This window comes from Hippoglossus stenolepis, chromosome 6 (genome assembly GCF_022539355.2).
Source record: "Hippoglossus stenolepis isolate QCI-W04-F060 chromosome 6, HSTE1.2, whole genome shotgun sequence".
Classification (NCBI taxonomy): Eukaryota; Metazoa; Chordata; class Actinopteri; order Pleuronectiformes; family Pleuronectidae; genus Hippoglossus; species Hippoglossus stenolepis.
In genome coordinates, this window is record NC_061488.1 from 17,738,182 (window position 1) to 17,754,522 (window position 16,341).

Below are 16,341 nucleotides of genomic sequence, written 5' to 3' on the forward strand. Positions count from 1 at the left end.
TCCTCTCCTCTCCTCTCCTCTCCTCTCCTGTACCTACATATACATGTATATATATATATATATATGTATTGTTCCTTAAAGCCTCCTGTTCAGACTTTTCTCCTTTAGATCTCCCTTTCCCTTTTAACCCAGCCCTCATCCACTCTTCCTGTCTCTCTTCCCTCCCCTCTGGTTCTCCTTGACGCTGCTCACTCGTGGGCTCTTTGCCACACCGGCTGTGACTCCACCGCCATTTTCTCCTCATCCTCACCCTTCACTTCTCCCGCAACCTCTCAACCCCTCCTCTCCTGCTGGCTGTGCATGCTGCCGTATTCAGGGTTATGTCGGGGACGCCTGGAACGTCTTCGACGCCCTGGTGGTGATTGGCAGTGTTGTCGACATCATACTCAGCCAGGTAGAAAGACGTCCGTATGTAAAACTCTTCCTGCTCTCCCATTGCTGCTGCCGCTCTCCTGTTTTCTTTCCTTCACACCTTTCCTCCTTCCCTTACTCCCTGTCCTAATTTTGATTTATCTTTTTAAGTCGGCTTGATCAAGTTTCTACTCTTGAATTCTGCTGAATCTGATTTATAGTTGATAAGCACCACAGACTTAATACACGCAAACGAGCTGGAAAAATGCCCATCCACTACAACTACGATATGGCTTCATAGGCATCACATTAATTTACTCGTCTATACTGATTCAATCGTGTTGAATTGTTTAGTTTTAAGACTGCGGTGATAATTTCTTACAACCTGCCACTCTATCAGTCAGAGTAGAAATTAGAAAAATAGGACAGACAGTTCATTTAAGATATGGAATAAGTGAAGAATATCTCTGTAAATTAAACATGTTAGACTCTCACAGAATCAGTGGCAGGAAGGATTTGACTTTCAACCTCACTCTGTTAAAACACAACTTTTTGATGTTCTCGCCTTTCTATCTGTCATAATTCTTTTCTTTATTTTTTGTTACCTCCTCTTCCTTCTCTTGCTTTCTCTGTTGTCTCTCTCTTTCTTTTTTTCTGTGTGTCTTTGTTGCTTGTGCTCTCAGAACTATTTTGCTGATGCATGGAACACGTTTGATGCCTTAATTGTTGTGGGTAGCGTGGTTGACATTGCCATCACTGAGATCAATGTAAGTAGTCATTTATCACACATCATACAGTCTTACTGTGACCGTCCCATCTGAGGGGGCCTTGCTCTAGCATCAGAGCTGCTTTCAAAATCACAATATTTGAATAGCTAAACTAATGGTCTTTACATTTGGCATAAAACCACCCTCTCATGATGCAGTGAAATTGGTTAACTAATGTGGTATTTCGTATTATGAGAGGCATGACACACTCTGCATTAAAGTATTGGGTCAGGCTTAAATATAGACTCATGTTATACATTTTGTTAACTTGTGCATTATCCAGAATGTTTCCAACAACATTTAAACCCAGAGAAGTACTAAATTTTATTCAAGCTAACAGGTTGTTTCATACTGGTCGCCATTTAATTGTGTCATATCCACCTCTCCCATGGTTTTACCCATCTCTGGTATAACTTCCGGTGCAAACGATGTATGACAATGGAAAAACACCTCAGAAGCCAGTTAGCCAGTTAGTTACATCATCCATGTACATGTTCCTGAGTCGTGTCAGGTAGATTTTGATCGGCAATGGTGGTGAAGACAATAACTCCCATGATCCCACACTGCTTTGAGGTCTTTAGTTATTCTTTTGATTGAGAGACCCAAGCTGACAAAGTTACACATTGTACGTTAAAGTAAAAATATAATTGCAAGAGAAAGATTTTTTCTCATTTTTAATTTCAAGAATTGTTTTCCATAAATGTTGAGAATAAAGTTAAACTAAATCAGAGGAGCCTTTTTATTTTAAATTTTGCATATCATTAATAAGTTTGAAATGTTGAGAACAAATTAAAGTCAAACTTTTAAGAATATATCAAACTACTAATGTTCGCACATATGACTGCCACAAAAAAATACCTTGTGTAGATTAACATATGAAATTGTACTTCTGAGCCCGTTTTAGTAACAAGAAAATTCAGTTTGTTAAGCAGCGTTACGAATTTGGGCCAGATTGTTTTGCTTGTTATCTCTTTGAATCTGCTGTGATGCTGGAAAGGCCACTCTGTCCTGGTTTGACTCCATGCTTGTTGAAGGCTTGTCTGTGTGAAGGTGTTTGTTTTTCCTGTTCAGTCACTTGTTTTGAATGAATGTCTGAGGAGAAACTCACTATTTATGATCAGATTTTAGGAAACGTTCTAATGTACAAAATAAATGTGACATTTGAGTTACAGCTAAAGGGAAAATATCCCCTGACAGTATGTCAGTACCCCATCTACTGGTAGGTGCTGTGCTGTGCGGAGTCAAACAATACCAGTGTATTCATTCTTTTAAATTGATTATATATCTTAATGTCATTTCCTGTAGATTTTGTACACAACCTCTAGATTTGGAAATATCACATAATTTACCCAATGTTAAAGAGAATACAATTGTTCACATGATGTTTATTTAAAATTATTTGACTTTTAAGTGTCAAATTTGATTGTCAGACAGCAACAGAAAGGGATTTCAGCTTTGCCATTAAAACTACAATGTCACTGAAATATTGCATAATTTGAAATAAATAGAAACCAGTTGAGTATCTTAGATATTGGATTACATACAGCACAGATTCCAAAATCATTTGTTAAAATGTCAGATGTATTCAGGGAACTTGTACGAAGACATTAGTAATGATAAAACAAAACAAACAATATGATCATGTGTATCAGTGTCTTCTCCTTATTGTTGTTCAGTTAAACTACAGTTTCATTTCACAGTCGTACACTTGCCTCTCATGTCTGTCAGTGCTGAGATGATGTGGTAAAGCTTTGGTGGGCTTTACCACATGATGTTCTTGTCCGTGGGATGAATTTGAAATGGTGCTGTGTGTAAGTGAAGTGTTTTTCGTGTGATAACCTGTTAAATAGGTCAAAGATATCGTTGATATGAGATAATATTTGCAGCAGCACTGACCCCTGAACGTTCTGGTGCTGCACAGCTGGTTTGTGTAACTTGGATTAACCTTAGGCTTTTGATTTCAAGTCGGCAGCCATTCCTGTCGTCAAGGTGATAGTGGAGCCAGGGGTAAGAAGTACCCCCCCCTTCCTTTATTAAATCCCGTCACCCTTTCCTTTTGTGTTAATGGTAAACTGAAAGTGTCAAGATCTTTCCGTTGTCACTCTCTGTCAGTCACTTACCGCCGAAATCATTGAGATACTTTCTTCCAGAACCTCTGATTTCAGTTATTCAATAAAACATGAGGGTTTGTGACTGAACTCTCGGTGTTTGTTAAAGTCTCGTTTTTCTCAACTCCATCTGGTTTGTTGCATTTTGGTTCCACTTTCATTCAGCTGACGTGTTGTCCTGTCTGGGTGCATGGCATGACCACCGGGTGAACAGCAACACTGTTTGGTTATTTGGTCATTTCAGCATAGCTTCTCTGAGTGTTTGCCGTCAGGTGACCAGCATTGTGTGGACATTGCACTGCTTTGAGGGTCTTGTGTGTTTGTATTGTAACAACAAAACAGGAAAAGATCCATCTTGGTGCTTGTATAAGGTGTAAAAAAATCTGTTACAGTTTGTCTTTTGGTTTGTTTCTGTTAATTCTGTATGTTGCTTGTTTTTAATCAGTTGTTCAGAGTTAACTGTAGTGTATGTGTCAGTCCAGGTCTGTTAATGGCATGCTATTCAAGACACAGTCATCTCTGCGTGCATGTCGATTTTTTGTCATTGCAGAGATGGAGAAAGATCACAATCTAGAATATGTCATCATATTAATACAATGCTTGTGAGCTAATATTTGTCATGAAGAATGCATGTATGACTGACTGCATGAATCAATGAGCGGTACAAGATGTCTCCTCCTTCTGCATTTTTGTAATCCCCTTTCACCTCCTCCACCTCAGAACACAGAGGACAGTGCTCGCATCTCCATCACCTTCTTCCGCCTGTTCAGAGTGATGCGATTGGTCAAACTGCTGAGCAGAGGGGAGGGCATCAGGACTCTGCTGTGGACCTTCATCAAGTCTTTCCAGGTGAGATCGTAAGATAAGCAGCCAGTAGAAATCCTTCTTGAATCTGCAGTTATAATTGGCGAGTTCATTTCGATTTAAGCCAGAACATCAAGCCTTAAGAACGGTTTCAGATTAACACAACATTAAGGAAACACAAAGTTCTTTGTTGGTGTGGGTGGTAAAAATAAGAAGATGAAAACATGATAAACCTGAAAATCCAGCTTGAATAACATAGATATGAGTTTTAAGGCTTATCAGGCACAAAAACACTGCACAGTGCTTCAGAATATCTGGAGATTTGAGTCTGGTGCTAATATCTCCCTGAATTAAACTAAGATATATGTAGAATAGAACAGAATACAATAGAATTGAACCGAATTGAATAGAATCAATAGAAAATCTTTCATGTCCACTTGCATGGAAATTTGTCTTTGCAACTAAATGGAGCCCATGTGATAAAAAGGGTGAAATCAGCAGAGGACAAGGCAGCTAATTCATTCTGGCATACGTACAGTACATACATAAAAAGAAAAATACAGATAAGTGCCATAAATAAAATAGAAATTAGCCTGTTGTAATGAACATTTGAGATATAAGTGCTTACATTTGTGTATTTGATAATTTACTTATAGTTATTTGTGATAAAGTTTAAAACTGTAAAATATCAAACCTAAATTAAATAATTAAATCTCTATGTCTTAAGCGTTTGATAACAACATCTTAGGAACCCTTGCCAAAATGATATATATATCAGATAGTTATGGGTATCCAAATTTTTCTCACAAAAATTGGAATTGACATTGACCCCTAAAAATCTATATCATTTGGGGTCTAATGTAGATTTAACCAGACAATTTGTTATCAGTGGATCTTGTGCTGTAATTGTGGTTTGATAATGTGCATCATTTGGAGTCTGACTCTTTCTTTTTTCTCACCCAGGCTCTTCCCTATGTTGCACTCCTGATCGCCATGTTGTTCTTCATATATGCTGTAATAGGAATGCAGGTGAAATGTTATCAGTTTTTCAAAATTACAGCAAAACTTGACCAGATACACTGCAGGGTCATTTGAGAGCAAGCTGACTGATTCTGTGGACGGCATTTCTCTGTCTGCCATCAGGTGTTTGGTAAAATAGCCATGGTGGATGGAACACAAATCAACCGCAACAACAACTTTCAAACTTTTCCTCAAGCTGTCCTGATGCTCTTCAGGTGTTTGTGTTTGCGAAGCTCCAATTGTTGGTTACAAGCCATTTTAAGTGACCATACATTCTTATAGTCAATACATTATTGTTCTATGTCAGGTGTGCTACAGGTGAGGCCTGGCAGGAGATCATGCTGGCCTGTCTGCCTGGGAAGCTGTGTGACCCAGAGTCCGACTACAACCCCGGAGAGGAGAGAACGTGCGGCAGCAGTTTTGCCATTATCTACTTCATCAGCTTCTACATGCTCTGTGCTTTTCTGGTAATCCTCACATGTTTCACTGTGCTTCACCGTGCCAGTGATGTTTCAGCTCGGACCTCAGCTCTCATATTGCTGTATAGGATTAGATATGACTAAAACGGCTAAAATATGTTGCACGTTCTTTTTTCAGATCATCAATTTGTTCGTGGCTGTCATCATGGATAACTTTGACTATCTGACCCGTGATTGGTCTATTCTGGGGCCGCATCACCTGGATGAGTTTAAACGGGTCTGGTCTGAATACGATCCTGAAGCCAAGTGAGTGCAAAGGACCCATTTTTGGAAAAAACTAAAAATAGTTTCTCCCGTTATTTCTCCTGTATTCTCAATACTATGAAGAAATATTTGCATCAGTATAAACGGTTTGGTGGTAAATAAAAACTATTCTCTGTGGTGTAACAGCTTTTATTTGACTCCATGCTGTTGTCAGGGGCAGGATAAAGCACCTCGACGTGGTGACTCTGCTGAGGAGGATCCAGCCTCCACTGGGCTTTGGCAAGCTCTGCCCACACAGGGTGGCCTGTAAGGTGGGTTTAGACATGTAGATAAATAAGTTTCACAGAACTCACTTCACATTTGATGCCTTCATTATTGATCTGTACTTTGAATCCTGTTGCAGCGTCTGGTGGCGATGAACATGCCCCTGAACAGTGACGGGACTGTCATGTTTAACGCCACTTTGTTTGCTCTGGTCCGCACTGCTCTCAAGATTAAGACTGAGGGTGAGTCTGAACTATTGGTTTGTTGCCAGGAGATGCAGTAAAAAACTATTATTATTATTGATATTATTATTATAAACTTTATTCATATAGCACCTTTCAAAACACAGTTACAACGTTACAACGATTCAAATCGAAGGCAACCAATAGGAAACAGTTACAAGCAATTTGAAGAGCACAGTACAAAAGTATAAAATGTTACAGATGAGAAAGGAGTAAAAACAAGATCAAATACAACATTTATAAATTATTGCAATAGCTGGTAAGATCAGAACAAGGCTAAAAGTAAAAAAAAATTTCTTTGATTACGACTTTTGAACAGTGTCCTTGTGCAGCTTCCAGCCATGTAGGTAAAAAAGACAAAGTAATTTAAGAGAAACAAAAGGAGTAATGATGAAGTTATTGTGAGTGGTAGTTGTTCGGTCCGTTGTTTACCCATGATCCACAATGACTGTAGAGGTCATGAATAAAGTGGCTTTAGTAGATTGGCATGCAAGAAAGTCTATCTTTTGAATACATATCACATCCTGCTACACTCCCCTTTCCTGTAATAGTCCTTCATTCTCAGCAGTGCCTGTGTCTTGGCCTTTTTGTGGTCAGGGTGTGCGTATGCTCAGCCCACATCTTGCCACAAGAGGGAGCTGTAGACATCCAATACAGTTGCATCAGCATTTGTGGAGTGTTCTGCTCTTAATCTTTATTGTAACTTCCTCTGTCTGATGTTGTGTGTGTTGTGTGATCGTGTGTGTTGGTGAAAGAGAGCGACTGTACATTCAATTGTGTGCTTTTCAGTCAATGGTGCTTTTAGCCAAAATTACCCCCCAGTTACATTTCTCACATTTTCCTGCCATTTTCCAGGAAATCTGGAGCAAGCCAATGAGGAGCTCAGAGCTGTGATAAAAAAAATCTGGAAGAGGACCAGCATGAAGCTGCTGGACCAAGTTGTTCCCCCAGCAGGCGGTCAGTGGTCATTACATCATCATCACCATTATTCAGAGTTCAAACTGTGGCCTCACTCTATCACTCACTTGATTTGAATATGTGCTGCTTTGCATTAACATTTCCCTGACATACAGCTAAAACCACTGCTCTCTAAGCTCCATCCATCCATTACCTAGACTGCTTTTCCTTTTGAGGGTCCAAATGAACAGAGTGTAAATTTTGTTGCTGACAAAACAAAATTTTTGTTGCTTGATCATTCAGATGCCTTCATCATCCTGTTTTTGCATTTCTCAATTCAGCAAAGGTTTGAGAAATGCCGACCACAGCCAACCAAATGAGATAGCAAGGGGAACAAACTCGACTGCTGCCATTTCCTTTCCCTTCAGTTCACAGAAACTCTCCTTATCACTGTCAGTCAGTCACAGTTGAGCTGCTGTTCCACAGTTTTGTTTATCAGTCATCTCTGGCTGTGGTTCTTCAGTGTCTCTTCCTCTACCTGTTAAAAAAAACAAAGCTGTGTACTGTACATTTAGCGCTGATGTTTTTAATCGTTTATGAAACCTAAACTCATGAAGTTTTCAGTCTGTGCTGAGGCCTCGTTCTTACAATCATCTTAAAAACCCCTTGGACTTTAGTTTCTTTGATCAATTTGTTAAACTAGGTGGGAGTGAACTTCTAGCTGGTTTTGTCAGAGTTCATCAGATTTGGATATGCACACACCTTATGCTAAGAGGGTTATACATAGGCTGCTTTTATTTGTATATATTCATTTTATGCTTCAACTGTTGAGAGTGGTTGCAAGAGAAAATACATTTGTTTGAACAGTAGTTCAAGGTTCAAGGTTTAAGGTATCTTGATTATCCCAGAAAGACAATTGATTGTGCAGCCAGCAGTGACCACATACTTTCAGAACACATTGATAACAATAAATGCACAACAGCACAAATACATCACAGTGAGATATTTAAATTACTTTCTAAATCCTTTAGTTCTGTAACTTAGGGTATTACGGCATCCTGCAGCGAATCTTATTTTTGAAGGTAAGTGTCACATACTAGCAGTTAAAAGAGAAAGTAAGAACAGGCTGCATAAAACAAGAATTAAAACATTTTGTTGCATGTGGCCACAACCAGTGCCATGTCTGTCCCCTGTCTCATGTATGTTATATGTATCTACAGTACAAGCTTGCACATTGCTTTAATATGTTCACATATATATATATATGCAAAACCACTTCTTTTAACAGATTTTCTGTCTGTATGATGTGCCATTATATGTTTAATTCATGATTACATAACATTTAGAATTAAAAATACCAAAAAGAAAACTGCTGAATATGATCATATGGTTTTTCTGTCAGTTGTGCAAAAACATTCCACATATCATAATCAGATGTTTACATCCTGTTTCCTACGAACTGAGGTTGATTTGTCATGGAGTGTATATTGACAGACTGACGACACACACACACGCGAGCCTCAAAATAGCATTGCTTTGAAAGTTTTTCCACTGCCCTCCCAGACATATGCTCTGCTTCCGCTCTGCTGTTAGAACTTGTCAAATTTAATTTCGACTGCATGTCTCTGTGTGCATTAGTTTGCTAACCCCTCTCTCTTTCTCTTTCTTTTTTAAAAACTTTTCTGCCAAGCCTCGCTCTTCCAAAGCTTCCTCTGCTTTCAGTGACTGTCGCTGGCCTTTCTTCTTTTCTCTTTCTGCCGTCCTGAGCTCTTTGGAGCAGTTCTGTTTTAGTCTGGTGGCATGAAACGACTGATACCTGGCTTAAAAACTTCACCTGCCTCTGTCCAGAAACAGAATCTGCTTCTTTCACTTTTGGGGAAAGAACATTATGTATGTTGATCTGTCCACATCAGATTGATGCATTATTTAAAAAACATAAAATATTTTCTCACCATCTACTCAACTAAGTCAGTTAAACGCAATCCTAAAATATCACTGGCTCAAAGTGAAAAAAGGTTTGCTTTCTGAACAGAGGCTTTTGTAGTTCCTGTCTGGCTGTGTTGGGTGTTGTAGAGAAATGTGTTCGGTGTTTGAAGATGGATCAACATCAGATCAAGCTCCATGCTCTATTTGATTCACTGGAAAAAATGATGAGTCCATCTTTAAGCATCTATCCCACTTTACATCCACCACCTTTACTCGATTCCTCTCCAGCTAAAAACGAATCAAGTAAACGTGATGAGGAAAGAAAAAAAAAACACATTTCATACACACTGTGATTCAGCCACTTTTTTTTCAAGAGCCTCTCCCCAGTGCTTAGAAACATCTTTATCTGAGGGAATCAGACCAACGCTTGATTAGCCTCCCTGCATGGCAGAGTGTGTGAGAGAGTGTGTGTGTGTGTGTGTTTGTGGTCACAGCTTGCTCTCTGGCTTAATGTAGTTTCTGTGTTCTCCTCTGTGACGGGAGCTGCGTGTTTGACCATCGCTGCTTCTCCAGACTACTTTACTTTGCTGCCTTCTTGCATGTGCTTCTCGCTACAGATCATGTTGTTTGTCTGGGATACAAACACACACACATCCCTGTCTCTGACAATAACTGTGGTCAATTCTACAGTTGACTTATAATGTGGCAGTGGTGTGTGAGTTAGGAGCTGGTGAGATTTAGTTGAACTAACAGTGAATATGACTGTTTTCTTATGGCTCAGTGTGGTAAAGATGTGTGTGTGTGTGTGTGTGTGCCAATACTAACACTCAGCTCCACCTGTAGATTTAAAACATTATTTGTGTCATCACAACAGTAACTCATGACCTGACTTGTGATACATAGCAGTGGGTGGCACATCGTGTTACTTGCAGTTAAGTCATAGACCACAGTTTCTTCAATTTGCTCAGGAGACGTCATGGAAGTGGTTTGAGTGCTGGTATCTGTTGATCTCTTCAACTAGGGTCTCCTTGACTAGACATTTATGATGATGCTGCATTTTGAGAGTTAACGTGTCTTGCCATTAATTTCATTTTGATTGGTACAGAAGTATTTTGTCTCACTGTCAAGATATAGTCTTCTCCCTGTTTGTTTCTTAGACTGTTTGATTGTAGTGGGTGACGTCTCCATTGAGAGATTTTGTTAAAAGAGCGTTTCAGTGTTGAGGTGTTGTGGTACTCAGGTTCTGTGGTGTTGATCTGGGAGGCTTTGGTGTGTCTGGTCTGTTCACTCAGATGACGAGGTAACAGTGGGGAAGTTCTATGCCACCTTCCTGATACAGGACTACTTCAGGAAATTCAAGAGGCGCAAAGAGCAAGGTCTTGTGGGAAGGCCCTCGTGGGAGAGGCTGAACACCACCATGGCTTTACAAGTGAGTAAAGTGTCAACGACTGAATGTTAATTAAATTGAAAGTTTGTGTCGCTGAAACCTTTATATCAGCCTTTATATCAACTATTGGTTTAATCCATAGACTGTATCTAAACATGGCCAACAGCTCCCCAAAAGTGAGGCCAAAGTGTCTCGATCGCCACCTGGTGGCCGGTTGCTGTGGTCATAGCAGATGGGACAGGAACCATACAAAAAAGTTAAAATACACAACAAATACATTTTCTCAAAGATGGCTTCTGTCATTTTCAGTAATTCAGTTTGTTTATGGGTTATTCTTTCTGGTAAGTTTGGTTTAAATTTGTTTGAACTTATTGACGAAACTTGCCACCGCGGCTCCGTCTCCAATCATTACTGCGCAGACTCTGGCTCCAAATACACAAGATGACAGCGTTCATAACCAGGATATTTTGGCTTCATTCCTGGACAATTGGAGACGTGTCGTCCATCTTTATTTCCAGTCTATCGGTTAATCACATAGATTTTAATAGCCACACCACACAAAGTTGATGTGTTAAGTGAATATCAGTCTGTCTCCACCACAGAACAATGAAGGTGGATATAAGTTGTTTTATGGTTCTCACAGCATTGAAAATACAATTCAAAATATTAGGGATCAGGATGACATCTCACTGCAAAAGAGCTGCAAACAGTACACTGTGTAAAGTTTCAATTGGAACTAGTCGTGTGTCGTATATTTAAGCAGCAGTGATGTTGAAGATGATGATGAAGGAATCTCCGCGGACACCGTTCTTGCTTGTATAATAAGGTTTATTACACAGAAGTTACAGGTCAGGACGGGTACCGGCACAAACGGAAACGTTCTCGGCCAATTCAGAAGTCTCCGTCGCCGGTGTCGGACAAGCATTCATATAGGGAACTTGTTTACGCCCAAAACTTGAGATAAAATGACATCACACATTGGGGCATCTAATTCAAAACATGCTTCCTACTTGAAGATGGGAACCTCTCCATCTAACAGGTCAAAGAGCATTCTCAGAAGGAGAAAACTAACAAGTAACATATGTAATAATACTTAGGAAGTCTGAGAGTCCAGAAATCAGGCGCCGCTAGCTTTAAACCTGTCATTATGTTTTACACACGTGTCAAAATGATCCATGTTAGCTAAATACACCACACCTGTTTCTAAATATAGAAATATTGTTACATCCTATGAAACCCTTTTACAACCACACTGAATGAGAAGATATTTGTTTATTTTTCATTTGGGTGAAGCCACTCTTTTAAAGTTGTTCTTGTTGTCTTGTCTTTAAAAGCAGCACACTCACGTTCATACACCTGCAAACAAATTCCCAATAATATCACTTAGTTTCCTCTTCGCCAGACGTAAGTATAGATAAAAAGCCTGTAATGGCTGATTGGTTTGGTATCATAGCAGCTCTCTTTGCAGGCCGGCCTGCGCACGCTGCATGACATGGGACCAGAGATCCGTCGAGCCATATCATGTGACCTGCAGGAGGATGGGCTAGTAGATGCTAATGGAGAGGAAGAGGAGGAGATCTACAGGGTAAACATGCACAAAGATCCCGTGTCAGACAATTATGGTTTATCTCTAATTTTGGTGTTTCTCCCTAGTGGAACCAACTGACAATAACAGACCAGTTTCTGAGACACAAAAGAGTGAAACTCCCTGTCAAGATTCATGTGCTGTATATTATAGTAAATCAGAAAGAGTGAATCAAAGCAACACAGAAGAAGAATCTCATTCAAATTTGATATTTTCCATTATTGATCAAACCTTAAATGAATCCACAAACTCCTTTGTTTTTCTTGACATATAAGTATTTTGTTTCTTTACTTTCTTTTCTTTGATTAAATCGCCTAATTGGAATTATTTGTGTCCAATAAGTCTTGATCTGCTCAGCTACAGAGAGGATGAATAAAAAGTGTAAACACAACTTTTTCTTGTCATGAAAATGGACAAAATGTTTGATTTAATATTTAAAACTATGTTCTGAATCAAGGATTATTACAGGTTTTCTCCTCAGTAGCATACATTATAATGGCTGATGCTGGATGTTCACGAGGTTGCAGTGTGTGCATGGAAATAAGGATAAATAAGCTGCACACACACTAAACAACCGTTTTTTGTAATGACAGGCTCTAATGTTCAGCATGGAAACAGCACTTGAATCTTAGTAAATGAAATAAGAACCTCTAAATGAATCATTGTGTTACTTATTGTAGAATTATGTGAAATGTATTGATTACCGTGTATAAGTGGCACTGGTCCAAGTTGTCAGGATCTATTTAAACTGTCACCTCCTACTGTGTTTGATTTGCTGTGTTGTATCCTTCCTCATTGGTTTGTGCAGCGTAATGGCAGTTTGTTTGGGAACCACGTCAACCATGTCAGTGGCGATCAGCAAGGCTCCTCTCAGCCGACCACCGTCACTCAACGGCCGCTCCAGATCCTGACCTTCTCCTGCAGCTCCTCCACTGAGCCCACCCAGACTGGCAGGAGAGCCGGCAGCAATGACAGGGAGGGAGAGACAGAGATGAACTCCTCACCCATCCAGTACAATCATCACTATCATCCCCCTCATCCGCATAATTCCCCTCATTGTAATTCCACCCGCAATCAATCGCCAATACCCTCCAATGCCAACCTCAACAATGCCAACGTGCCCTCGCTTCTCTCCATGACCAGTGTGAGGCAACAGAGGTGTCTGTTAAAACGAGACCGCCCGTCCTCCACCAAAAATGGGTCCTCGGCATCCACTCACAGCAAAGGAGCGCATGACAAGACTGTGAGGTCACATTCCACGAGGTCAGTGGATCAGTTCTCTGTCTGACCTATAGTCACTATGTTGTTCAATTTACTCGCATTGAAGACAATGAAAACCAGGGGAAAGTCAAATAATAGAAGCTGGAATTAGTGACTTTCTGACACCTTTGGTTGAAAAATGTCTTGTGAAAAAGAAAAATTTAGATAGAGATAATCCCTGAAACTACCCCAAGCCTCCTGTTCAGCATGAGCAGATTCCACAACTCCATTTTAAACCTTGTTCATCCCGCACAGATGCACTCTGTCTTTTATCAAATATATAAGTCCCACTGCCGTCTCGTCTTTCCACACTGCTGACTATGAAAGAGCACCTTATTTCCCAGTGAGCATTTTTCCCTTTCTGTCTCTCACAGAAATCTCCCACTAAGCTTCCTCGCACAAATAAAACTCTACAAATGTGTCCGCCCTGAACTGATCAATAGTTGAACAAAATGTGTTTTGGACATTTTTTTGTAATTACTTACTTTGCCACCCTGAAACAAACATTTTAAAACATTAAAAAATATTTCCCTTTCCAAAAAACAATGCCCCAATTACTCCTGATCATTCCCAGACACTGTTTCCAAAAGTTGTGGCTATTTTCTGCCAAATTCCAGGGGCAACATTTGAAACGAAACCAGTAACACTGCCTCTCCCATCATACCTAAAACCTTTTTTAGCGTTTTATTTTGTGTACTCTGGTATTTTGTCATTGCATGCAACCTCTCATCCCCTTCGTCTCTTGCTCTCTTGTTCCAAATAATCCCTTCTGTGTGACCGACCACTCCCTCTCCCCGGAGCAGGACACGCTACTATGAGGCCTACATTAGGTATGTTCCCATAGCTTCATTCCACAATCTGATCTTCATGGTGGCGATTGTGTCATAAAAAGACCACATGTGGCTGCAGAATAAGAGACAATGAGCACTGTGGGGAAATGCAACTCTGTGGCATCTTGATGTTTCAGTGAAATCAGTCTTTTACAGTATTATTGTTTAGACAGAGACATGAGCTGAGAGACTGAATCTGCATAAGAATACAAGCAAGTTGGGGACATTGAATTCCAGCATGCAATTTCTCTCTCTGTCTCAATGTTTTGATGCCAGGCCAGAAAGTGGTGGTGGACTTTACCCCACCATTTGTCGAGAGGAGCCGGGCGTCATGGACAGCGATGAGGATCGGGGCTCAGGAGAGTACTTCAGCGGAGAGGAGTTTCATGAGGACGACATCATGCTCACAAGAGACAGGTACAGCAAGTTTCAGTCTGACATTCCTCCTCGTCACGAATTCATGGAGCTACTTAAATACACAAAACTGAGGTACAGATGTAAAGTTGTAGCCTCTTTGTTTCACAGGCTCTCCAACAAGGAACAACATGATGATGCAGAGGCAGACTTTGATCTCGAGGTTGCCGGGGGCAACAACCAGACTGAAAGTTACTATAACGATGATCAACAGTTGATCCACCAAGACAGCAGGCGGTCACCAAGGAGATGGTTTTTACCCTCGCCTCAAGGTGAGATGCCTCAGTACAACATCTGTAGTTATCACGGTGGAGTGATTGAGATTCAGATATGAGATAATGAGATCAAAATATGAATTCAGTAAGTCCTCAGATATGGATACCGAAAGCTTGACAGTTTTTTTTTTTTTTCAATTTTCTCTCAGCCTCCAACAAACCAACGTTTAGTTTTGAGTGTCTCCGCAGAAGAAGTAGTCAGGACGATGCCCCTCTTTCTCCGTCCTGCACAGCTCTTCCACTGCACCTGGTGCAGCAACAGGTGCCATCATCTGTTTATGAATAAATATAAAGTATTGTCATCATTGTCAATGATTCGCCTTCATTATTATAATCATGATTTTTTAACTCCAACCTCAGGTAATGGCGGTGGCCGGTCTTGATCCCAGAATTCACCGTCGGTCTCCGACCAGGTCTCTGCGATCCTGGGCCACGCCTCCTGCTTCACCCATCAGCCTCAACTACTCGCCCTGCTACACGCCGCTCATACAGGTTTTAAGTCGATTTCTGATATTTTTGTTGACGAATTTTGAAACTGAACCAAATTATCATTTGATTGTTTGTTTGTTTGTGTATTTTTTGGGCAAGACTGGTTTTGTAAGATAAAATTAATAAATGAAAGAAAAAGGAAATACCAGAAATACAACTGGCTTTCATTCATCATCATTTTCCCACCAAGGAAATTTCTGGTAAAGCTGAATCCAAGCCCTTTAAAGTTTGTTAGTTTGTTGGTAAGTTAGTAAGTATGCTCGTGTGTGTGTGTGTGTTTGTACTCAGGTGGACTGGCGCAGTCCTGGCAGCGTCAGCAGCATCCCCGGAGCAGTGAAGAGGAGTTCATGGTACACAGACGGCCTGGAGGGTCCTCCCAGTCGCAGCCAGTCCCCGTCCCGTCTGCAGTTACCTGCTGAGAGCTGTTCGCACTTCCTGCAGAAGAGAGGCAGTGCCACCAGTCTGGTGGAGGCTGTGAGTAGAAGTTATTTCCAAGTTCCGGTCTGAACACACCCAAATGTGTCCTCAATGCACCCTGAGGTCCGATCTCAAACCACATTTGGAGGTGGTCTTGGATACATGTGGCTACATTCTTTTCGTTGTGTGAATGCAAATGCTTCCTGGCCCACATGCTGACATCCTCTGATCTGCTACAGTTTGAACACATTGTTATGCTCCTCAGTTGATTTGTTTGTAGTCACAGTATCAACACTGATCACCACATAATGATTGTGTAAAACTTCAAGAGTAAAATGTTATTCCATTGCAAAGCTGTGCACAGTGCATCGATTGTCTTAGTCCCTGGTGTCTCTCACTTTCGTTGTTCTTTCTTTATCTGTCTGTTGCTTGCACCGACACATAGGCACACACACACACACACACACACACACACACACACGATGTCAAAGGACATATCTGTAAACTCAAACTGGGTAAACACAACATCTTTTAATCTTTGTGAACAAGTGTTTATTTGCATATAGGACAGGAAGTCAGATCAGATGTGGTCACAGCAGACACATTCAGGACACATCTCAAT

General features: G+C 40.5%; 1 protein-coding gene across 9 annotated transcripts in view; it reads left to right on the top strand.

Moving 5' to 3' along the window:
* cacna1db (calcium channel, voltage-dependent, L type, alpha 1D subunit, b) overlaps window positions 1–16,341 on the top strand; it is a 75,569-nt gene that overhangs the window by 54,800 nt on the left and 4,428 nt on the right. For 7 of the 9 annotated variants that reach the window (XM_035159805.2, XM_035159806.2, XM_035159808.2 and 4 more), the window contains 18 exons: window positions 1,035–1,118; window positions 3,947–4,075; window positions 4,994–5,059; window positions 5,174–5,265; window positions 5,358–5,517; window positions 5,648–5,775; window positions 5,948–6,044; window positions 6,137–6,239; window positions 7,095–7,196; window positions 10,355–10,491; window positions 11,918–12,034; window positions 12,843–13,297; window positions 14,098–14,124; window positions 14,401–14,541; window positions 14,650–14,810; window positions 14,963–15,075; window positions 15,174–15,305; window positions 15,591–15,776. In XM_035159805.2, the coding sequence (XP_035015696.2) occupies window positions 1,035–1,118; window positions 3,947–4,075; window positions 4,994–5,059; window positions 5,174–5,265; window positions 5,358–5,517; window positions 5,648–5,775; window positions 5,948–6,044; window positions 6,137–6,239; window positions 7,095–7,196; window positions 10,355–10,491; window positions 11,918–12,034; window positions 12,843–13,297; window positions 14,098–14,124; window positions 14,401–14,541; window positions 14,650–14,810; window positions 14,963–15,075; window positions 15,174–15,305; window positions 15,591–15,776 (2,430 nt within the window). The remainder of the gene's footprint in view (window positions 1–1,034; window positions 1,119–3,946; window positions 4,076–4,993; window positions 5,060–5,173; window positions 5,266–5,357; window positions 5,518–5,647; window positions 5,776–5,947; window positions 6,045–6,136; window positions 6,240–7,094; window positions 7,197–10,354; window positions 10,492–11,917; window positions 12,035–12,842; window positions 13,298–14,097; window positions 14,125–14,400; window positions 14,542–14,649; window positions 14,811–14,962; window positions 15,076–15,173; window positions 15,306–15,590; window positions 15,777–16,341) is intronic. The other 2 variants (XM_035159809.2, XM_035159811.2) reach the window with 2 other exon arrangements.